The sequence below is a fragment of the Lytechinus variegatus genome, chromosome 2, assembly GCF_018143015.1.
Source record: "Lytechinus variegatus isolate NC3 chromosome 2, Lvar_3.0, whole genome shotgun sequence".
In the NCBI taxonomy this organism is placed as follows: Eukaryota; Metazoa; Echinodermata; class Echinoidea; order Temnopleuroida; family Toxopneustidae; genus Lytechinus; species Lytechinus variegatus.
In genome coordinates this window covers 50,846,800-50,871,399 of record NC_054741.1, presented here as the reverse complement: position 1 = coordinate 50,871,399, position 24,600 = coordinate 50,846,800, and the positions used below count along the sequence as shown (strand labels likewise).

The following is a 24,600-nucleotide window of genomic DNA, read 5'->3' as shown; positions in this document are numbered from 1 at the left end:
GGTGATGTTCCATATGTTTTCTTATCAATTACACTGTTGGATGCATATGAAAGGTTTTATAAGGAGTTGAACTTCTTTTGAATTTTTAAGTTTCAATATACATTCTGGCCCCAGGCCCAAACAGTTCAGTGATATTTCAAGTAAACATGCCCTTAAAGCCATCATAATCCATATAGCATTGTCTAGCAGACTCTAGCTAAATTTTCAGAAAGATATTTACAGAGATATCCAAGGTCATCCTGACCTAAATGTAGATCAGAAAGCGTTGGGAAAAGATTAAGGTCTGTTTTTTTTATTAATCCATGCTGAAGTGCCCATGCACATGATTAACATGGTAGAACATAAGCGTGTAATATGACCAATTCAGTCATTTTAGCATGTCCAGACTCAACAATGTAGTTTTAAGTCAAACTTACTCTGAAGATAAATACAGAATAGCTAATCTAGGCACAAAAAATGAAATTTCTTAACACAAGAGGGAGCTATTCAATTCTAGGATTTTACTGCTTTAAGGATTTCAGTCTGTCTTGTAGACAGTTTATTCAGGGGTATTGTTCCTGGTTTCTTTTTTTTCTCATCCCAAATGACATTCTAATTCAATGTTTTCCTGACATAGCAGCTCTATTTTGGTTTGACAGGGCTACTAATGAACTTTGAATCTATTAGTATATATATGTTGTTAAGATATTGTAACCTTGAAATTGCCAAATAATGATACACAAATTGATTTAGTTAAGCAAGTGAAATTTGCAATTAAAGCTTAATTATTCAATTTATTCTATTCAAATTTGAATCTAAAACATATTTCAATTAATATCATAGTATTTGTGGCAGCTTTTCCAACTTGATTTTTTTCCTCTTTAGTAGTATTAAAAAGAAGTAGTGGTGGTGGTAAATTACTAGTAGCAGTAGCAGTAGAAGTATAGTAGTAGTGTCAAGAGTACTATTAATATTTCCATGTCATTATCATATCATTACCATTCCTACCACTAATATCATTATCAAGTACATGTACTGTCTAATATTGCCATAATTCATTCCAACTTTTTGAAGTTTAAAATATAACATAAATATGTATTCATAACATAAATGTGTATTCACATTCTGCATTAATTACTATGCCATGATGTTGGGAAATTGTAAATTTTGTAATCCTTCACCCAATTCCACTGAGCCAACAATAAAGTAAAATTGCTTGAGGGAACAGTAGTTATTTCAACTTCCTGCCTTGGCTTATTAATTTCAGAAAATGAGCAACAAAGCAGAAAGTGATTGGGAAGGATTGAACTCCGACCTTATGATTGACCTTTGAACCTGAAGTGAAAGCAAGGTATGAGTGGTGGATTGTGGTTGCTAGGTTATGCCTAAAGAAAACAAGAAATTGTGAGCTTAGCAAACTTTCTCCCAGCCAGGTCATTCATCTCTATATAAATCATGCCACACTAAAATTGCAAAAAGGGAGTAATTGACAGATCAACCAAATTACGTGTTCTAGAGAATTTTTGTTTGTCATACAAAAGAACATAATTAAACATGCAAATATGAAACACCGAATAGGGTGAATTTTGAAAAGTAATTCTGCAGAGCCAAGCTGAGTGTCATTAGAAATTGAATGAACGCAACAGAAGGCGGTTTCAAACCGCCTCGATCACAAGAATCCCGTTAAATTACGAGAACTTTTTAAGGCTAAAAAATACCCGTTAATTATTCCTGCATTCACACCGCCTCGAAACACATCCTTCGGGATAAGTTCCCGAAGTTACGAGCATGCGCAGTGTGGTCTGATAAGCAGGCAAGGCGGGAGATTCAAAATCTCTAGCCCAGCAGCCACCCACGCCGCCGCGCCCAACGACACGCTGGGATAAAAGTTCCCATAATTTGCTTTCACATCGCCAAAATACCTGCGACCTTGGAAAAATCCCCACGAAAGTTCTCGTAATTTCGCCAAGTACCTACTATTTAGCGGGTATTTTCTTTCGGGGAGATTACGCGTAGTTTGCTTTCACATTACCAAAATACCTGGTATTTTCTGATCGGGGTAAATTTCCCGATCAGAGAATACCTGGAACTGGCGAACTTCGAGGCGGTCTGAAACCACCTATTGATCCATCATCCACAGGCATTTTTCATGTACTGCATACACTCTAAGATTAAAGGTAATGTTCACCCTGACAAAAAGTATAATGTAAAAATAGAAAAAAAATTAAAATATTGGTGAAGGTTTAAGGAAAATCCATCAAAGATTTAAAAAGTTATTAGAATTTTATTTTTTGATTTGTCATCATATGCGACCAGCTTCCCCATAGTACAAAAATCATTGAAATTTTATATTAATATTCTCAAAAAATGAAAATGGTTTTTTATTGTACCTTCAGTATATCAACAAACAAATCTTACGATTATTTAACTTAACATATGATATTTATTCAGCATCAAATTAAATTAATATTCTCTTTCACAGCAAGCACAGTTGCTTCCTTCTAGCCATTGATAGGGCAGAGGAGAGTTCCAAACTTGAGTCAGACAAAGAACATGTACTTTATGACTGGTCAGGAAAAAATATTAAGAATACAGTTTGATTCTATTTGCAAGAGAGAAATTGTAAGTCTTTTCATGATTTTTACTAAATAACATCACAGGTTTTATGAAAAGAAAATTGGAAAAATGCCCAATTCAAGAAGAGTGCCAGGTCCTGTAGAGCCTCATATTGCCTTTCTCTTTTTTAAAATTTTCAAAGTGACATTATTATTCATCTGAAAGAAGTACATGACCCTTATGCAGTATGAGAGTTTACAAAAGGCCTTTCACATGTGAATCTTGAATCATCATTGTAATAATGATTGTGATTGTAATCGTGACTGTAATTGGTGTTGGCGATTCTAATCATGGTCTTGTTTGGTTTCACACATGCTCAGTGGCGTACCTGGGATTTTCCACAGGGGGGGGGCAAAACCGATCGAAAAAATTTGAAAAGCAAAAAAAAAGGGCTTCAATCAAAAAAGCTCTTCAATCATACCTGAAAATAATTTGACAAGCAAAAAAAAAGTCTTTAATAAAAAACTCTTCAAACATACCCAAAAAAAAAGGTCTTCAAGCTCGTCAGGGGGGGGTTGGGGGAGGGCAGGGATATGTCTTTTGTATGGTATATATGCCACCACCACCCCCCCCCCCCCCCCCCCCCCCGTAGGTACGCTAGTGCACGTGCTAAATATTCAGCCTTTTTCACTAGAATTATTCAAATTATGATTTTTTTTTTTAACTGTCTAGTGAATGAAGATAGAACATAATCTAAAGTTGAATCTAAACAGCACCCTCAAGTTCATAATAATAATCTAATTCTTGATCTGCAAGCTGTCAATCTTGACAAGCAAGGGGTCATCGTCCAACTCAGGATCAGCTTGAGATCATTGTTTTTAAATTATGATTTGACTTATCTGAAGAAAACATAAAACACAGTATTTACTCACATGGTATTTACTCTGCACTGAAATTTAGTAATTGAAAAATGAAGATTTGGTGGGAAAGTTAAGTCTTGAGTGAAGTGTCTGAGCTGTTCCAGACTTCTACTTTATTACCAAAAGCTGGTTGAACTTTGAAGGACTTTTAACAATAACAAACAAAAAATGTATCTAGCCTATCACAACCAAATCAAGATTCTAGTAAACCAGTACAGATATATAGCTCGAAGCCAAATGTAGCTGAAATAAAATTCCTTCTTATTTCATTATGTGTCAACCGAATTGCTACCCAAACAAGCTCATTTTTGGATTTGAATATATTGTGCAGTATTTTGTAAAATAAAGTCAGAAAATATCAAGTACTGCATACAATACAATTAATCACAAAATAAGCTAATATGCTTTTCTTCATGAAGACCCTTACTTTTAGAAATAGCATCCTTCCATCGTGGATCTGCCATGATTTGATAGAATGTATATCCCTATCTTGAATAAAAGACAAACTGTTTATGTGGACAGGGCATTGAGAATATGACCTTGGGTTAAATGTCTAGAATCATTGACTCATGAAGTTTACTAACAAGGAGACTATGCAACGGCAATCAACCGTGTACAAGTTTTCATATTAGACATCAACATTCATTCAGCTAATGTTTACATCAAAACAGTCTAATCATATCTTAAGATTCCAATAACTGTGGTTGAGGGACTTTGATCATGCAAACAGTCTGAATTCTTAAAGTATGTAACTGAAGTTTAATGACTACCTCCCATACATGTATTAACATGTAACATGCATATTACATTCTTATCTGCAGGTAAACATACATGCAATAGTTATAGGGGTATTTTTTCCCTCAAGATGGACTCATTATTTTTCAATAATTTATTTCTCCAAATTGATTATTTATTTTGTTAAATGGAAATAACAAATCAACTGAATACATGTTTATTCCAAAAGATGTACAGTATAGATGAATTGATGGAGCTGATATTTTATTACCGGTATGCAAGATTCTATGATATAATTGATTTCAATAAGAGATCAATTATCAAAGTCAGATGGTTTTGGTAATCTTCCGACATAAAGACCCTTGCTAACTGAAGGCTACATATCACAAATCTAATGCACTTGTGAAACAGTGGTCAAATTGTGAATAATTCACAATAAATGCTTCAAATGAAGGCATTAAATTTTACCTAAAAATAATTCATCCTAGATTCAAGATGACAACTTCCCATCCCCTCCCCATTCAAAAATTCAGATAAAAAATATTTCTATGCAAACTCCACCATGGATTTCCTCTCTCACACAAACACACACAATCAACAATATGATATTCCATTGAAAAAATTACAAACCGCTGAATCCAGATTTGCTATTTTGACTCTTCTACACAAAAGGTAACAAGAGGACAAGAATAGATTTATTCAAGCAAGGGTGGAGGCATGACATCTTTTTGTTAACTCAAGGCCACCCTTTTTACAGTCCCCCTACTGAATATTGGGCCTGGGAAAATGAACTCACAATAAATAAAAAAAAGAATCATGGGGTTCTCAATTTTTGCAGACGCTTGACAGAGATATGCAAAGGCAACCAACACTTGTTCCAACTTGAAAATGTGCCTTGTATCAAGGAAGTATAGAAAAAGAGTTTCTAAAAATAGTATGGATGGCCAAAATGTATCTATTTACATTAGTGTGGTACCCATGCATCTTCTAACATGAATGATCATTACAAGCATATTTTTTGTACAATTATTTAAATTTTCACAATTGTTGTTGAAGGGGTTGGGAGTATAAAGTATCATTAATACATTTATATCAAGTTCAATAGCAATTCATACAGGTGTACACTTAAAGAGCAAATTGCCTATGGTCTTCTTTTTTATTGTCCCCCCCCCAACATATTTTTTTCCTCTTTTTGGAAGAGGGTTGTTCAACCTATAGTTACTTTATTTGACACCAAAAATATAAAGCAACCAAACAGTGACAGATCAATGATTTTCAAAATAACGGGAGTGCAAAGCAGTAGCGTAGTAAGTCAACAATTTTATGGGGCCACATATGGTGGATGAAGCAATCTAACCTCTAAAAAGATACAAGCAAGCAGAGCAAGGGAGCAAAAATTTTGAACCTTTTAACACAAAAATCTAATGTTTGGATAGATTTTGACATATTATTCAGAATGCTATAATATTTATCTCACTCCCTTTCCTACTATTTCTATTTCTCCCATTTTGATTCTTGGAGGTGAAATATTTAGGGCCATGGCCCCCAAGTCCCCCCCCCCCTTGTGCACGCCAGTGTTGCAAACTGCAAAGTGCAGATTTGAAAGAAGGGGGCGCATAATTCTCTCAGATTGAGCTACATGTAGGTTGTTTCATGGATATTTATAAAAGGAGGCATGCATCCCTTGCATACCTGCCTGAATCCATAACTTAAACTTACTACATATATGGAAACCTACAAATTTATTTTGATTCGCTTCATGGCATTGTACTTCATACATGTATATGCTTGAATGGGACCTCCATTATCCACTAATGCTGATGTCTCCATATCATAAAGCTAAACATACTACTCTAGCATCTTTTTCAGGCGAACATCGCTGATACAGAAGGGAGGATGATAATCATATCAACAAATCAATTATTTGTCAAATCTTTAATGCTTTATGCATGAAACATGATTACAAGTTACAAGGAGTTCACCTACATAAAGAACACGCTCAGTGAAAAAATTATTAAATATTCCTTCTCACAAATGTATACAGTTTTGCTTTGATAATACCAGTCAAATCATAAAACCAATAAATGTGGTTTACAACCTCATAAGGCAAAATAGGAGTAGGAATAATGTTTGCTAACTCCACAAGTGGCTTTGGGGTGACGTATGGAGTGTCTAATAATACACGACAGTGAGTGCATGTTGTGAGTGGGAATTCAAGTTAAAAAAAAAAGACTAGACTAAAATGAGATAGAAGAACTGGGGAGTGTTTCACAAAAAATAGAAATAGTCATTCAGTGGTGTTGTAAACTCCTTGCATCTGATTGACTGAGAGCAAAGTCGAGAGTGAAAAATTACTGACAAAATGAAACACTCCCCTAGAATGAGTCAGCTACACACCTTCTGACCCCCAGCTAAAGTGTGAAGAACTATGAACTTTAGAACAGAGCAAGCCCAAACCTTGTTTTTATCGTATAGAGCAGACCGATCACCCCAAAACATTCCGTTTTCAACTCCATCCTATTCTTGCTTTAACCCAACTATTAATATCACCTTTTTTTATACTGTAGTTCAAACAGCTGCTTGCACCAGACTATGTAACATAACATATATAGGCAGAGCTGCCAACCTGAACAAGAACATTTCAGTATTTTTAAGCTGAAAATCAGTATTTTGGCGAGGAAATCAGTATTTTCAAAGAAATACCATAGGACAACACATAGAACTGAAACTTGAGAAATCAGTATTTTGCATAAAACCATCAGTATTCTCATTTTTCAGTACTAAATACTGAAAATCCGTACAACCTGGCAGCTCTGTATAGGTCTTTTGAAATATTATTATTCAAGGCCTGTATGATACATGTATGTAGGCCCCCTGTGCACATCGCTAATAGATTGGAATTATAGAACACTCCAATAACTCAAAAGTTAGATGAATACTTATATATATAGATTAGAAAAGATCACATGTTCTAAATTTCCTTGTTTTTTATTAATTTATATTATATAACATCCCTTAAACAATATAGCCACCAAAATAAAAATTACAAATCATGCATACTAGATCTATTTCCCAGCAATTAATAGTTTGTAAAACTCTAAATCATTTTGGATTTTATTTTAAAATTTGATAATTTTAATGTCATATAAATGAAATGAAAATTGTTACCCACAATTATTCTGGATTGGTACTAAAACTGTACTTACTTGGTGTTCCATTTTCATTGAAGTCTTGGTCCAGCCTATTAAATTCTTATCTTCCAGTTGCAGACTGTACTATACTATAGGCCTAGCGCCTAGGCCTACTTGGTAGGTTTCAAGTCTGTACCTACCAGTCTCGGTCCTGGGCTGGTGTCTATCCCAAGATGGTTGGCCAAAAATATTGGAGAATAGGAATTCGGAAGTCCTGGATACATTGGCACTAATCAAAAATTGGTTGGTTAATCCAGATACTTCACTACTGTACACAAGACTGAAAGCTTCAGTTGATTTGTAGATCGCAGTGGTGATGCTGGTGCACTGAGATTGCCTCTGCTGATCACCTCCATCAATAACAAATATCCTCCGAACCAAAATATTCAAACTCTGCAGTGGTACGGTATGCATGCAACATGATTATTGCTCAGCTCAGGTAGGAAATCATTAATAAATGATAACGGTATCAACGTTCGTTAACAATTTCCACGCACCAAGAAAAACTCCAATTTAAACACTGCAGTGCCAATGCCAATATAACTAGTAAGATAGAGTCTTTCTAGTAAGTGAACTACCATAGTGGACAAATGAGAGCATCAGACTCAGTGTCAAACTGCATGCAATCTTCACAAGTTCAATACAGTGTTTTTACTTAGCTGGAGTACACGTGCACGCAAGGCCAATACGATATGATCCAACCGGATCGAAACGGGGTACAACACGATCGTTTCTTGCCCTACTCATCACCCGAGCCGTAGAGGCTACACAGCTCCAGCGGTGTCGAACTTTGAAAGGAAGCTCTCAACTTTATTACACAATACAGTTAGAGTCTAATCTCAAAAGCTCATTATATCGTACCTGCTTCATCAACTTCTATGGGTGCACTATCCTTGCTAGTTGCTCGAGGGGAATTGAACCATTTCAGCTTACTAAAGAGATTGCAATTCGAAACTTCACTGTTACAAAAATATCCGGTAGATCGAGACCAACTTCATCAGCAATCACGGCTAGCTCCGGTATAAAATTTGCAATCACGACTCCAGACTACTCTTGCATTGATACCGGTACTATAGTCTACAGACACAGACCCTGATTGAAACTTTTGATCAACAAGTGTGTCTCCAAGTTTTCCACGCAAAGACTAGAACATACAAACTTGCTGCTTAGGGCCTTCAGTACACAAGGCACACGGTAGGCTAAACTTTCAGACCCTTAAATCGAGAAGGGTTTGCTCAGCAGACGAGGTATACGGTACTACACGATTGAAAGCGACGCCTTCAAGCTTCATATGATTCGTGGACGGACCTAGGAAACCGGGAATTGGGGGTAATCCCCCTTTTAGCATTGCCTAATATTACGTAACAGTCTCAGACGATGCTCTCACTTGCACTTGACATCGCGGCGGCGCGCGCGGCTTGATCGAAAGAAGAGCCCTTCACTCTGATCAAAGAATTGTTTGTCTGATCAACTTTTGGATGATTCAGGGAATTGTAAATGTATCTGCATAGTACGAATGAATATGAGACCCCCCGGACATGAGAAACATGTATTATAAAGGGCAAAATAAGTCCGAGTACCATTTAAGACTGTAACGCCCGCTCTTCCTATATCGACAAAACTTTTTTTCTCTGATAAATTGAGTCTGGTCTGAGTTATGATATGAATTTAATGAGGAATAGTTTTGGGACTTAGGGAGAGGCGTCCAGCAAGATTTCATTTCCTCAAGGGTCTCGAGAACCGGGGGTTCAGCAAACCTCCTTGATTAAGATCAACTTTAATTGGGGGCGTAGTGGTCTTGTGGTTACAACTCTCGTCTTTCGGTCAGAGGGTTCGAATCCCAGCCATGGCGAGTTTTCCTTCAGCAAGGAATTTACCCACATTGTGCTGCACTCGACCCAGGTGAGGTGAATGGTTACCCGGTAGGGTTTATTCCTTGAAAATGCTTTAGCGCCGATATGGCGGCTTAGCTACAACCGTGGTAATAATGATACCAAGTATCAAGAGCAGTAGAGTATACTAGTAGTTGCGCTAAATAAATGGACCAAGTTATTGTTATTACTGCTGCAGGTTTTTTTCTTCTTATTTTATTTACTTAAGAAAATCAATCAGTTTATTCACCAAAAACGTACATCAAATTTTCTTTCACGTTAGATTACATACACAAAGTATGCATCTGATTATAGCAATACATCCCCTTGATGACCACATCAATTCGTTATATAATACTTTTGATTCTTCAAGTGTGTACTTTGAATAAATTTCTACAGTAAAAATAAACGAGGGAATATTATCAGAGGCCGGAACGATTTTGAAAGTGATTGACTATGCGGACGAACATGCAAACAAATACAATAATTGGTGGACATGTTAATTTTTTTTTAAATAAGTTGATTTGATTTGAAAGAGATGGTTTCATTTCAGAAACTTATTCGAACAATCTGGCAGTATATGTCACCTTATAGCAAACATAATTATTACTAAATTTCTTAGATGTATGTTTCGTCTCAAGATCTCTTCCTTATCTTGCCAGATTTGCTTTGGCTGTGACAATAATGAATAACTAAGTCAGTTTGACTATATATCTATTGTATTCATGGTATTTATGCATATAACATGTTCATTTACTTTTTGTCTGAAAAAATGTTACAGGTATTGTTTAACTTTGTGAGCAGCCGATTTAAAAAAATTCTCAAACCAAGATGAAACATGTGTTCAGGTGCATGTATTAGAACTAAAAAACCTGAAAACAACCATTGTTGAGAATGAAAAGCTAAAACTACAATGCAAACCCCGATTTTGTAAATAGCGTCTTATCGGCGTCTTTTTGACACCTAAATAGTACGTGTATGGAATGAAATTAAGATGGTGTTTCCGGTCACTTTATATTTCAATTTTTGAAGCACTAAATAGTTATTTTCGAACGCAATTTTTTCTGGGCTTCATTTTTGTAACATATCACAGACACAGGTGACAAGTGTGACCTTCTAGCTCAGATTTTTTTTAAGTCAAACCAATGTTAACCAATCGCTTTAATGTTTATACAGTGCAATTATGCTTTTTTTTTATAAAGAACCATGTGGAAGGGAAAAAAGGGCCAACGATTTTATTTGAATTTATTTTACAAATTTCAAAAGTAAACGTAATACTAAAAACTATAAAATCTGACGACTTAATATGATTTTATGAGACATCGATCATTAATTCATAAATGGGGAAGAGAGAGATGGAGGCCCGGGTTGAAAAGGTCGAAATCGAGAGGGGGGAACCATACCCCTTCATAAATTTTTGGTTCTCTCTTACAATTTATTTCAAATTTATCATTATTATCGTTATCATTACAATTATTATCTAAATGAAATTCAATTTTGTGTTGTCGCTTATTCGCTCTATTTTGGTATTTTGTAGATAACGTATATTTTAAGTTAATATTCCGTCCGTCTCCTGTGTATAGAATATGTTAATTAGTATTGGAACTAAGTTTAAGGACTTGCCTTTTTTATAAGCTCTGCATGTTTTTCTTAGCAAGTCCCTCCGTTCAGTTAATTCAATTTTTGTTATGAAATGGCATTGAACTGTATGTAATATTTTGAACATGTATTTGCACTGTTATTTCGATTATATAATTTTTTGAACGGATATGAATAAATCTATAAAATATAAAAATCTACAACGTGATTTTCTATATACTCTACGCTGATTTTTTTTTTCGAGGAAAGGTTGGCGGTGCATGGCTGCAATATTGTTCCCAGTACCCATATTACACATTTCCTGAATTTGAAATAAAACTCTTGAACAAAATTTTAAAAAATTGAGCTTTTTTCAAATAGAGTAGACAGGTTGCATATCGTCATGCATAGGGGTTGAAAAAAGATAGAGGCAAATACTTTCGGTTTGTGTTATGACCATTCTGCGAAATCCTTGTTCAATTCAATTCAAATAAACATTTATTTTCCTCCATTTTACAAAGTTACATTCATTATTGTTCACAAGAATACACTTCAAATCAATTTCTAGAAAGAATATAAATTTAAACAACTAATGTGTAAAGAGGAAGGCGTATGTCCCTAGAAGCATATGCTTGTGGCGGGATACGCCTGTGGACAAATATATACAATACACAAAATACAATACAAAGATAAGAAGGGCTAGGAAAGGAGAAGAGAAGTAGAAATGAAAACGGGAAGAAAACGAGAAGAAAACGAGAGAGGGAGAAGTGAGCATATAGGCCTATGATATAGTGATATAGGCCTATTTTGTGCTGGGTGAACAATATTTCAGGACAATAATGGAGTGTAAATCATGATTTTTTTTTTAATCACGATCGTTCTTTATATTGCAGTAAACTATTCATCATTGTAACTGATGAAAGTTAAAATGAAATTGAAAGTTAACAGGCACTCTGAGTGTCGTGCTCGTCGATATGGTCACGAAATAATTTTCTTACAGTAAACACAATTGTAATGAGTCCAAAGCCACAGTTTCTATTGTAACAATTTTAAAAAGTAAAATCTTTCATTATGACTATTCCTCTTTTAAAGGCATATCATGCGCTCATTACATAGAGAGTGAAAGCAACTCATTACCACCAGATTGACATCGATCCTCCGTTCATAATGATCATGGAGGCGTGGCCTATACAGGCGGGATAGGCACGGGAAGGGGTAGTGGGGGATGTTTTACCTTATCGAATGAATTAAAACATCAATTTTTAGGTAAACCTGCATACTTGTTCTTCTGCTCGATATTGTATTCAATTGCACACTCTATATACACAAACATGAAATGGAAATTGGGAAAGAGATGTAGACCTCCCGGCCCCCATCCCTGCCGCCCATAATTTTACCAACTCACAAATAAAAAAAAATGAAACAGCGCATTGTTCTTTCCATACTCTGTTTCGCAACCATGCATGGCGGAGACCCCATACCCCCACCCATCGTAAAGTTGTATATCTTTTAACAAAAGTGAAGTTCCCTGAGCCGATTCATATCTCTTGTGCCCCCTTCTGACGATATCGTGTTTATTTTCTTTCCCTTAAGTTTCTTTTGATTCGTCACAAAATTCAAACGTTATGGATCGGTTTATGCCCCCCCCCCCCATCATGACAGACCGGTTCCACCATTATTACACTGTCAGAAATCATTATACATATCTATCAATATTTCATTTTCCTGCACAATCTCTCTTTGCGAAATATGTTTCGCCAGGCTCCGCTGCAATCCAATACTTTGATTTCTGGTAAGAAATTTAGCATTTTATTTTAAATTTAAGCACATGCGTTAATCTACCTGCATATGGCGTCAACATTGCCTTCAACATTACAATACAAATTGTTTAAATTTCGGAAAACACCAAAAATTATGTGTTTACGTAAAAAAAATATTTTATCTGCTCTAAACTATACCTTCTCTAGGATGTTAAAAATGACTTGCAGAAATGAAATAGCACTCCGAAATTATCTGAATTTAGTACTCCCAATCAAACACTCTCAAATCTGAAATGTTAAATCAGCAACTTAACGATTAGAGATTTTCTAAATATTGCATTTGCCATTTTAAATGGTTCGACCCAACACTTGAACTGTTGTTGGATGCAGCTTTTTACAAGGTTAGATATAAAATGTTGTCACTCCTCCAACCTTATATTGCTGATTTAACATTTCACTTTTAAGTGTGAATGATTTGCTATTTGCATTAATGTTTATGTTTGAATTATGAATATGTGCCAGTTCATTGCCGTGATTGAAATGTAATTTAGTCTTTTATCGAAGGAAAAAATAAATCTATTCAAGTGGACTTATACTTGTTGAAGCAGAGGACGGTTTCACGTCCGATCCGGGACGTTTTTGTTTGACCGAGGATTACTGATATTATACTGACATGCAATTATCCTCACGATCAAAATCGACTGCCGAAGAGCTCTAAACAACTTTTGTGTGTGTGTGTGGGGGGGGAGGGTGGGTTAGAGGTGCCATGACTGAGTGGTCTAAGGCGCCTGGCTACACATGGAAAGTCCGGGGTTTGATCCCCGGCCGCGGCACCTATGCCCATGAGCAAGGCATTTATTCTACAATGCTCTTTTATCCTGCTTTCAAATAAATGGAAATGCTACATGCATTATTGATAACTAGGTGTGCGCTTGGTTTAAAAAATGTGTGCGGGGGGAGGTTAACAGTAAATTTGAAGTGCTTTTTATAGCTATGTCTCTATATACAACACATAGGCCTAAACGATAACGCGAAGCGCGAGCCTATATGTGTTTGATAGACTGACTTTCTTCTTTTTCTTCTTCCACTTCTACTTCTCCTCTTCCAGGCGCGCCGGAACACTTTCATTTTTTTTTTTTTGGGGGGGGGGCAAAATCCCGAAGGGGGCACAATATATTGAACAGCTTGAGATACCGAAGCGATCGAGCGGGAGAGGGGGTTGGACCCCGTAAGGACTTTGTGTAAAAATGGAGTATAAAAGTTGCGTTTCTAAGAGAATTCAAAAATAAAGTTCACTACGAAAGACTATACTCAGAGTTTATGAGAACCTATAAAATCTACGCGCAAAATGTCTTTGTTGTGTCTGATCAATTAAATTACGTAATACGCTTATATTGACTCAAAATACCAGAAATTACATTTTTCATGCATTATCCTTTCAGAAATACTTATTTATGTACATTTACATACACGGACGACGCGAGAGAGCACAATTATCATAAGTTTCAAGGAGTGTATTAAGCAGAAGAAGCGTAATAGCAGAAACAACATACATTCTCATGAATGTCTTTTCAAATTCAAAATGTCATACTGTTCTGACGTGGCAGACGTCGATAAGCACTTAAATCCCCATTTTATGCAAATCATTTCTGACCTCAGCATTGGAGATAGTCAGTCCCTGATTATCCATGCATAGGCAAAACGTTTCATATTTTGTAACTGGAGGAAAAAGAAATATGACCTGCTTAATTATTGTCTAACAATTTTATACTTTTCTGAAAATTTAAAACATTACTCGATTTATGTGTTTCCTTTGGCATGTTTTGTATGGCTGGGAAGCACTTTTGGATGACCCCTTCAAAATCTTCTTTTTTCTTTACATATTTTCTGGGGAAAATGTGACCATAACTAGGAAATGATGAATATCAAATTCCATGAAATATTCATTTGTAAATAATCATGAATTAACAAACTACGGCAGTTCATAATGTACATTATGTAACATTATTTAGAAGAAAACAATTACATTCCAATAGCGGATGTGGTTGACGGTACACCATGTGGAGTTTTCGAAAAAGTGGATAGAGGAAGAAGTGAAATTGATAGGAGGAAGTGGACAGTTGATAGTCGAGTAATTTTTTGTTCAAATCAGCTTAGTCCTGATAAAGACAGTAAACCAGAAAAGGTTGAAGACTTGAAGAGGCTTGATTAGTTGATAGATGAGTACTCCTGCTCTGCACTCCATTCGCCAACTCAAGCTAGCATCTTCTCATTTATCCAATAAGCAACTACTCAAGCCTCTATAACTCTTTAAACTTTTCGGTTTTACAGCTATTTTCAGATTCCATATGTTGCTCGAGTAACTAGCGTTCACGCGCGTTGGTGATATCGGGTCCGGTCTGAGCGTTTCTGGGCGACCGCGCGTTTGTTAGCCGACACAGCATTGGTGAACCACTTTCAATTTGCCATTCGGTTTTAGTCTGAAATGTATTCATTAAAAGGTTAAACGTTATCACACTGTAATAAGATGGAAAAGGGGCTTATCAAAGGTATGTTTCACAGAGGGACATATTCGTCAAAAGACGCAAGGCTTACTATGATGTGTAATTGCCCCGTCAGGGGCGAAATTTTTTCATTTTTGACAATGGAAATGACAATTCTTAGGCAGAAAAGTGCCTTCATCGTTTACTTTTGTCCTTAAATAATATAATTTTTCTACTTTAGGGGGGCACATGGGGGGGGGGGGGCAAAACCTCGTTTTGCCCCCCCAAAAAAAAAAAAAATTCTTTGGGGGGCAAGTGCCCCCTTGCCCCCCCCCCCCGCTTCCGGCGCCCTTGTCCTCTTCTTCTACTGCCCATCCTATACTTCTTCCTTTCTTTGGCCTATCCTTCTTCTTCCTTTCATCTTTTTCTCTCAAGTTTTTTTAACTTCGACCTCCATTATCCATGCCATCTATTGTGGGTAATAAATAAGCTTAATTGCTTGCCCATGTTGTCTACAGATCTCATTCATGATTAATGATTATTTTGTTCATTTGTTTTACAGATAACATAGACTACCGTTGCCCAAGAGGATTGTAGGGCCTCATAATAAACGCAAAAGTCGATGTTCTCGTAAAATCAACATAAACGAACATCGTCATGGAATTCATTAACTTCGGCAAGATCCTTCTTTTCGTCAGTCTTCTACCATTTCTCAGACGAATGAAATGCGAATCATTCTGTGGCGAATTTTGCAATTGTCATCCAGACATCCACATGATCCATTGTAGCGGAGTCGACTTTATAGAGGCATTGAGTCACAACTACTCCGATGAAATCACAAACATCACCAAGTCACTGGAAATTTCATATTTTGATCAGTCATTGAGACTCGATAATGATACCTTAAAACGGTTCTATGCTTTAGAAAAACTTGCTATAGTGCACTACGGCGTAACTTTCATCAGCGAATATGTCTTCCAAGGCCTGTACGAGTTGCAGAACATTCGTCTGTCATTCAACTCTTTGAAGAGCATTCCTATTGTACAGCTTTCCCACCTAAATTCATCTTTAGAAGAATTACATCTGCTCCAACAAAAAATCACAAACATTGCCAACTATTCCTTTATACAATTGGGAAATCTTCGTGAGATGACAATAAAGTACAATCAATACTTTTTAGAGATATCCGCTTATGCATTTACCGGTCTTGCAAATTTGACATATCTTTGTTTATCTGAAAATGGCATTATGAGACTGCACAGCACAACCTTCAAGGGTTTGACAAATTTACAAGAATTGGACCTAAGTCACAATTTACTTGTTACTGTTCCGCCTGCATTAAATGCTCTGAAGACCCTCATAAAGCTAGACCTGTCTTATAATCACCTCCTAGAATATACAGGCAATTTTCAGTTCTTGGCAGAAACACTAACACTACAGACCCTCCAGATGGGCTACTGCGCCATTTCTGAAATATCCCCGGAAGCCGTTGACAACCTCAATGCATCTAATTTAAATGTTGCAAATTTCGATGGAAATCCATTTAACTGCACAGAAGGCCTTTGCTCTTTTGTAATTTGGTATTTGAGCATGCCCGAACCAAGTACAACTAGAAGCCCTTTCTACATACCTTTCATCACTCTCAGTCCTCCCCTTGGGAAAGGACCATACCGGTGCAAGACTAGTGGACTGTCCTTCAAAGAGTTCTCGAACGAGTCTTGTTTACCTACTCCTGATGACCCCTTGCCGACCATTTCTTACCCTGTTAACTATCCGACATCATTGCGAGGTATAGCATTTGGTGTTATCTGTATTGTCTTTCTCCTTGTAATAGTGTCCGTCGTAATATGGAAACATAGACTGAAGCGAAATCGTGGATTTCACTTTGGATTCAATTTCCAGCAACGTGCTGATTACGGAGCCGTTCAGGAGAATGACAATGAATATATGTTTGATGCCTACGTCAGCCACCACGAAGACGACAGGCCATTCGTCCAAGATGAGATGCTTCCTCGCCTTGAGGAAGAGAACGGCTTTGATCTCTGCGTATCTTTCCGCAACTTCCGTCTGGGTTCTAACCTCCTAGAAAACGTATCTTCTGCACAGGATGTTAGTCGGGCCATCATCTTTATCATCAATGAACGCTTCATGCAGAATGGTCAGTGCAAGCTGGAGCTGGAGATGGCTTCAAGGAGGATGCTAGAAGATGAAGAGGAGAACGGAAGACGGCGTCTCATCCTCATCATGAAGGATGTCCTGGCTCCAGACCTGATGAACAATACCTTAAGGATGCTTCTCAACCATGTGGCTTACCTCGAATGGGACCCTGCCGCAGAAGAAAGATGTTGGGGGCAACTTGTTGCTACCCTTCGTGCCATGGAACCGGCAAGAAATGATCCCAACGAACAGGAGGCCGACATTGGAGAAAATAATGATTGCGAAGCACCCAATGAAATACAACCTATTTAACGGATTTGATGTACCTTCTTGAGGCCAGGCAAAAATATTTTCATAGAGAGACGTTACATAAAAGAATAGTTTGATAATTATTTTAATTCATTAATTTTAGTTGTTCATATAAGTCTACAGAGAGATTGTAGAGGAGAAATTATCATTTTTATGCCAGAAATTACAAGTAAAGAAAACTCAGAAAAAATTATCTCTTTTTATTGTTATAATATTGTATCGTAACAGAGACAAGAGGGCACTTAAGTGATTTGATTTATTTTCTATGGTAAATAAATAGGCATGTAATTAACTCACCAAATGAGTTTGCCCTCCCCTAGTTTTAATAGTATTTCTGTCTTGTCTTGATATAGCAAAGGATTCTCCGCTTTATATAAAAGGGGTGGTCAAGATATCATGCTGCATGGAGACAAGGGCTCCGTAACACAAAGGTTTACGATGAATCGCAAATATGAAAGAACCACACTGATTGGTTCCCGGTCAGTATTTTTAACCGAATACGCGTATAACATTGATCTTGATTGGTCAGTCCATTTAGCGATTGATCGCTAATCTTTGTGTTACGGATCCCTGGTCACGAAATACAGCGGCTTAGATCATAATTAATTAGAAAAAGAGAGGGTACACATAACCCATATTTTGTCTTTTGAGCCAAGAATGTTGAAGAACTGTTGAAGAATCTGCAGGTAGCAGGTAAATGGTGAAACAAAATGAGCTTATACAACAAACGTGAAGAAAAATGCACAATAAAACGGCTAGAATTGTTTGAATTACAATGTTTAGGATAAGTGTAGGTAATTGGAGACCGTTAAGCTCATTTGCATAATTTACATGAACATGGAAAATGACACACTCTTAAAAGTTTTTTTTCCTCTTCAGCAACTTCTACTCTATATTTGGCAACAAAATGGTGAACAGAAATTAATTGATTAATAAGATAATGAGGATTAATGACGTCATCATCAAAGGTCTCTCATTACCTACATGTGTAGGTAATGAGGGACAGTTACAAATCATGTTATTTGCAAGAAAACTTTAGTAAAAATGGGATTGTCATGCTAAGTTCAAACACTTTTCTTACAGAAATACATGTAGCCAATTATTTTAACATCATTTTAAAACAATATGAACTAGATGTGGTTGAAAACACGTCTTTTTGTTTGCAATGATAAATGATGCTTTAAATCCTAAATGTTCTGAAGTGCTTTTAATAAAAATAACTTTTCTGAAAAAAAGAAAAGTAGGCCCATATTTATTCTCATTTCTGCAGCCATTTTGTAGATTCGTTACATAAAAGAAAAGATGCTTTGTCAAGGACTTTCCTGTGACACCTGCCATTCAGAACAAACAGTCGCCATGTTGGTGTCCCCCATTACCTACACACATTATTGGACTGACCAGTTCATTGTGGCCACAGTATCACCCATACACAACACACAGTGGCCGTTTTTAGTGTTTATGTGGCTATAGCCCACTTACAAAACTTCCTATTGGAAGTACTTTTACCGATCACCTCTTCACTATGCGAACACGCCCCAACATTCCTTGAAAAATGAATTTTTACACCAGAGCAAAATTTTAAGATGAAAATATCATACCTTGACCTATTTCGAAGTTTTTTGCTGCACTAAATGACGACCTGTATCGTAAACAAGCAGAGTGATCTTGCAGAAGTATTGTAGAAACTGTAGATGGCGCTATAACAACATTATAGCCAGGCGCAGGCAGGGCAGGATAGTTTCAGCTTCAGTGGTCTCCAATTACCTACGGTCTCCAATTACCTACACTTACCCTATACTTTTACAGACTTAACATTAAGGACCAAATTGACTGAACCAGTATTAAACAATGCAGGGAGCAATTAATCGTTGTTTCACTTGACAAAAAGAATAAAATTAGAATATTTCATATATATAATACAATAAAAACAAAATAGTGAATGTATGACGTCATCGTCTCCTCATTTGCATTCCGACTAGGATGTGCATAAGTATTTTGTGAAATTGAGCGAAAATTTTCAATGTCAAAACTTTTTTTATTTTACCTCAGATTTTGATGACATTTTTAGTGTTATGCTTGTTGGATTTTTCTCTTTTTATTCAAATAATTTTTTTGTTGGGTTGGACTTGTTTTTGAAGTACATTTAGCTTCGTTCTTGCACAAGATAAGGTATCTCATAACAGGGGCCGCGGAACCTCGGGAGGGAGGGGTGGCTTTCCTAAAACCGTATTTAAAAAAAATTGAATCTGACTGTGATTTTATTTCATGGTCCAGCCCCCCCCCCCTTTTTAACCATTCCGTGGCCCCAACATGAGAAATGAATATACCAGGCGAGCGCCGTTTGAATATATGAAGAGGATATGACTGAACAAATAATTTGACAGCAAAGCGCAAGCTAATTTCTAATGTTATATACTGACCTGAAAACGGTATATCTGAAGAGGCATTCAAATCATGAAGAGTATATCATGATAAGAGCCGATATTAATTAAATTATATTATATTATATATATATATATATATATATATATATATATATATATATATACCTTGCGTTTCAGAAAAAAGGTAATCCAAATCTAAAGATATTCAAAGTATATTTAATTTGGTGACATCATTGTGCATTATCGTGAAAGAGAAACTCATCAGCTTTCCATTGATACCCTACTTGTTCCATTTGCACTACGCATGACCAAATTAATTGAAGACAAAAGGTGCAGAGACCAATTTTTCCAAGTTTTTGAAAACTTGATGAAAATGCAGATGCTGATGTAAATGCTTTCATCGATGTCTGGGCAGGCAAAAACTTTTGATTGTACCCTTTTCTTCCAAAGGAGTGTAAACAAGTGAATGTACTTGCACACTTGGACCAACACCCGGACCAACATTTTGAGAGACAGTTGTGAGCAGTGTACAGGCATAGCATCTCTGGTGGATTCGGCGCGCCTGTCAACTTTTTTTACAAGCAAGGCGCGACCTGAAATCTTTTCGCATATACATGTATTGTCATAAACAAAGTCCTGTTCATGGTTACGAAAACTGTCTTAAAAAGTCAAGTTTTCAGATCTAAATATAAAAAAAATCTCGGCTCGAGGATCAAGGAGACATCTCCTTGGTGAAATATGTATTCTACTCACGAGTCACTGGAAACAGTCACTTATATATCAGGTTAGCATATCCTTTCCTATCCTAAACTTCTCTCTCTCTCTCTCTCTCTCTCTCCTTACATTTCCATCACTTTCTTTTCCCCCTCTTTCATCTTCCCTGTTTTTCTCTCGTTCTTTTCGTTTCCCCACCCCCTCTTCATTCTCTATTGTACACTGTATATCCCCTTTTAAATCAAGAGATAGTCCCCCATTTCCTGTGTTTAAATTAAAAAGACAATTAAAATTAGTGTTGATGACCGACTCTTGGTTTCTATCGGTACTTAAAAATTATTTCCGCCAATCAAGAGTTCGGGGGCCGTTTCATGAAAGTTGTCAGCACTGACAAATTGTCTTTCTACGACAGTTACCATAGTAACAGTCAGAGGACAGTGCCTCTCAGCCAATCAGAACCAAGGATTTCACTAAAATTGTCAGCACTGACAATTTAGTCGGTGCTGACAACTTTCATGAAACACCCACTAATACACTAATGCTTTAAAGTTTGATGCTTCTGAAATACTTATTAACGGGGAAGTTCACCCTGACAAAAAGCTTATTGTAAAAATAGCAGAAAAAATAATAAAAAAAATATTGCCGAAGGTTTGAGAAAAATTCATCAAATAATTAAAAAGTTATTAGAATTTCAATTATTTGATTTGTGACGTCATATGCGAGCAGCATTCCTACATAGCGAATGGTAAAAAATCAATGAAATGTCATTTTCTCAGAAAATTGAAAATGGTTTTCACTGTAACTTTTGTATATCAATAGACAAATCATTTCACACCCGATCATGAAAAGAAAACAAAATTAAGTCATCAGGAACCATACAAAATTTGAAATTCATACATTTTATATTACATAACACATGGGGCAGCTGCTCGTTTATGACGTCACAAATCCCAAATTTTGAACTGTAATAACTTTCTTACTCTTTAACAGATTTTCCTCAAACCTTCACCAATATTTTTTACTATTTTTTCTGCTATTTTTACAACAAAGTTTTCTTCAGGGTGAACTTCCCCTTTAAGTATAGTTCTGTTTATGGTATAGCAAATGACTGAGAAATCGGAAAAACACATACTATTTTATCATATTAGTCTATTTATTTGTAGTTTTATTTACACATGGGCTGCATTCGTGAAAAATACACACAGCTTGATAATTCATTGTATATCTTGCAAATTCTTTCTTGATGATCAAAGAAAAATTAGGAGAACGAAATGAGGATACAAAATAACAAGGAATCACTGTTTCTGCAGTGGCAGATAATGGGAAAAAATAGAGCTGAGTTCTATCGAGCAGACATTGATAACATTATTTTCAATGTCGTGGGGGCAAATAATGATAAAAACTGAAATAAAATATCGTGTTCATAATACATGTACAAAAGATGGTTTATTTAAGTAAGAATCTAAAAACGCGGCAAAGAAGCCTATTCGCAAGAAAAGAAAGTAGATGAAGCGCGAGACATGTTTTGTGATAAGCGCTAAACTCTTTCATTGCCTCCTTCCCTATCGGCATTTAGTTCGTCAGCAATCCTCTCTTCGTTTTGATCATTCCGCATCGGCACCATGGCACGAAGGGTAGCAACAAGTTGCCCCCAGCATCTTTCTTCTGCGACAGGGTCCCACTCGAGGTAAGCCACATGGTTGAGAAGCATCCTTAGGGTGTTGTTTACCAGCTCTGGAGCTAGTACATCCATCATGATAAGGACAAGAAGTCGTCTTCCGTTCTCCTCATCATCTTCTAGCATCCTCCTTGAAGCCATCTCCAGCTCCAGCCTGCACTGACCATTCTGCATGAAGCGTTCGTTGATGACAAAGATGATGGCCCGACTAACATCCTGTGCAGAAGACACGTTTTCTAGGAGGTTGGAACCTAGACGGAAGTTGCGGAAAGATACGCAGAGATCAAAGCCGTTCTCGTCCTCAAGGCGAGGAAGCATCTCATCTTGGACGAATGGCCTGTCGTCTTCGTGGTGGCTGACGTAGGCATCAAACATATATTCATTGTCATTCTCCTGAACGGCTCCGTAATCAGCACGTCGCTGGAAATTGAATCCAAAGTGAAATCCACGATTTCGCTTCAGTCTATGTTTCCATATTACGACGGACACTATTACAAGGAGAAAGACAATACAGATAACACCAAATGCTATACCTCGCAATGATGTCGGATAGTTAACAGGGTAAGAAATGGTCGGCAAGGGGTCAACAGGAGTAGGTAAACAAGACTCTTTCTGGAACTCTTCAAAGGTCAGTCCACTGGTCTCACATCGGTATGGTCCCTTTCCTGGAGGAGGACTCAGAGTTAGGAAAGGTATGTAGAAAGGGCTTCTCGTGGTTGTACTCAGTTCGGCCATGCCCACGTACCAAATTACAAAGGAGCAGATATATTCTGTACAACTGAAGGGATTTCCATCGAAATTTGCAACGGTTAAATGAGATGCCTTGAGGTTGTGAACAGCATCTGGTGACATTTCAGAAATGGCACAGTAGCCCATCTGGAGGGTCTGGAGTGCTGGCATTTCGACCAAGAATTCAAGATTACTTGTATTTTGCAGGAGGTGATTGTAAGACAAGTCTAGCTTTATGAGAGACTTTAGAGCATCAAGTGCAGTCGGAACAGCAATAATGAAATTGTGACTCAGGTCAAATTCTTGTAAACTTGTCAAACCCATAAAAGTAGTGTTGTGTAATGATCTGATGCCATTTCTACACAAGGAAAGATAAGATAAATTGGCAAGACCGGCAAAGGCATTAGCGGATACATCTAGAAAATATAAATTGTACTCGATGGTCATCTCACGAAGATTTCCAAGTTGTACAAACGAATTGGCCGGAATGTTTGAAAATTTCTGAAACATCAGATCTAATTTCGCAAGAGACGAAGTTAGATGGGAAAGCTCGGTAGATGGAATTGTCTTCAGTCCAGTAGATGTCAAACGGAGATGCTGTAAACCATCAAGATCCTCAAAAACATATTCGCTCAAGAAAGTGACAGTGACATACTCTATATCCAGGGTATCCAAAGTATGAAAGCGTTTGAAAGTGTCATTGTCGATCCTCAAAGTCTCAGAATATGAAATCTGAAGTGAAGTTGTACTGTTTGCTATTTCATCGGGTAAGGTGTGATTTAATGCCTTTATGAAATCAACCCCAAAACAGCCAATACGAGAGAGATAACACTCGCAAAGACCGTCACAAAATGACACAGACCCAACTCGTCCAAGAAATAGAAGAAAACATGATATACCAAGGTAAAATATTCTGTTGCCGTTGTTCATCATTTTCATGACGTAAGATGTTCGTGACGTTTTCTGTTACAGTGCTTATCCTGCAGTGTAGAAGTGGAGATATTTGGTATGTTACGAACCCCCTCTCGCGGAAAATGATGTCTGCGAGACAACAACACAAATGATTATTTATGAATATTATGAATCCAAACCAAAATTACTTTCAGAATACGAATGTATCGATACGAGTTTCCGGACTTTTAGTGGCATGCAATGGGGGCGGGGTGTGGGACTTTCTCTTTCAGTTTATCAAAAATAATTATGGTCAAATTGAAACAAGTTTGATACGATAATTAAAAAAAATCTTGAGAGTCAAAGATGTTCACACTGGTTTTATCATTCCACTATACACCGATTGGGGTTTGGGGGACCTACATTAGATTCTTGGCTTGATGTATACAATTCAGTAGATCCCGTATAAATACAGTTCTTATAAAAATACGGTATATATATAGGATAGTAAATATGATACAAGATAACAAATCAAAGTAAAAAAAAAGAAAAAAAGAGGGGCCAATATCTGATGATAAATTTCAAAGCAAAATTAATGCAGGTATACCTCTACATTCCCCCCCATCATTGTACAATACCATAATTATTGTGTGAAATTGTGTGCG

At 36.8% G+C, this 24,600-nt stretch overlaps 2 protein-coding genes across 2 annotated transcripts; one reads left to right on the top strand and one right to left on the bottom strand.

Moving 5' to 3' along the window:
* The first annotated feature begins 15,532 nt into the window (after positions 1 to 15,532).
* Positions 15,533 to 18,315, top strand: LOC121409505 (toll-like receptor Tollo). The gene has a single exon (XM_041601424.1). It carries the CDS (start codon positions 15,731 to 15,733, stop codon positions 17,540 to 17,542), a length of 1,812 nt encoding a protein of 603 aa, XP_041457358.1. The 5' UTR covers positions 15,533 to 15,730; the 3' UTR covers positions 17,543 to 18,315.
* Positions 18,316 to 21,823: 3,508 nt separating this feature from the next.
* LOC121409504 (toll-like receptor 7) lies at positions 21,824 to 24,049 on the bottom strand. The gene has a single exon (XM_041601423.1). It carries the CDS (start codon positions 23,981 to 23,983, stop codon positions 22,175 to 22,177), a length of 1,809 nt encoding a protein of 602 aa, XP_041457357.1. The 5' UTR covers positions 23,984 to 24,049; the 3' UTR covers positions 21,824 to 22,174.
* Positions 24,050 to 24,600: the final 551 nt, after the last annotated feature.

Excerpts from the sequence above, each read along its gene's own strand:
- LOC121409505 (XM_041601424.1), top strand. The coding sequence starts at position 15,731 with ATGGAATTCATTAACTTCGGCAAGATCCTTCTTTTCGTCAGTCTTCTA.
- LOC121409504 (XM_041601423.1), bottom strand. The coding sequence starts at position 23,983 with ATGAAAATGATGAACAACGGCAACAGAATATTTTACCTTGGTATATCA.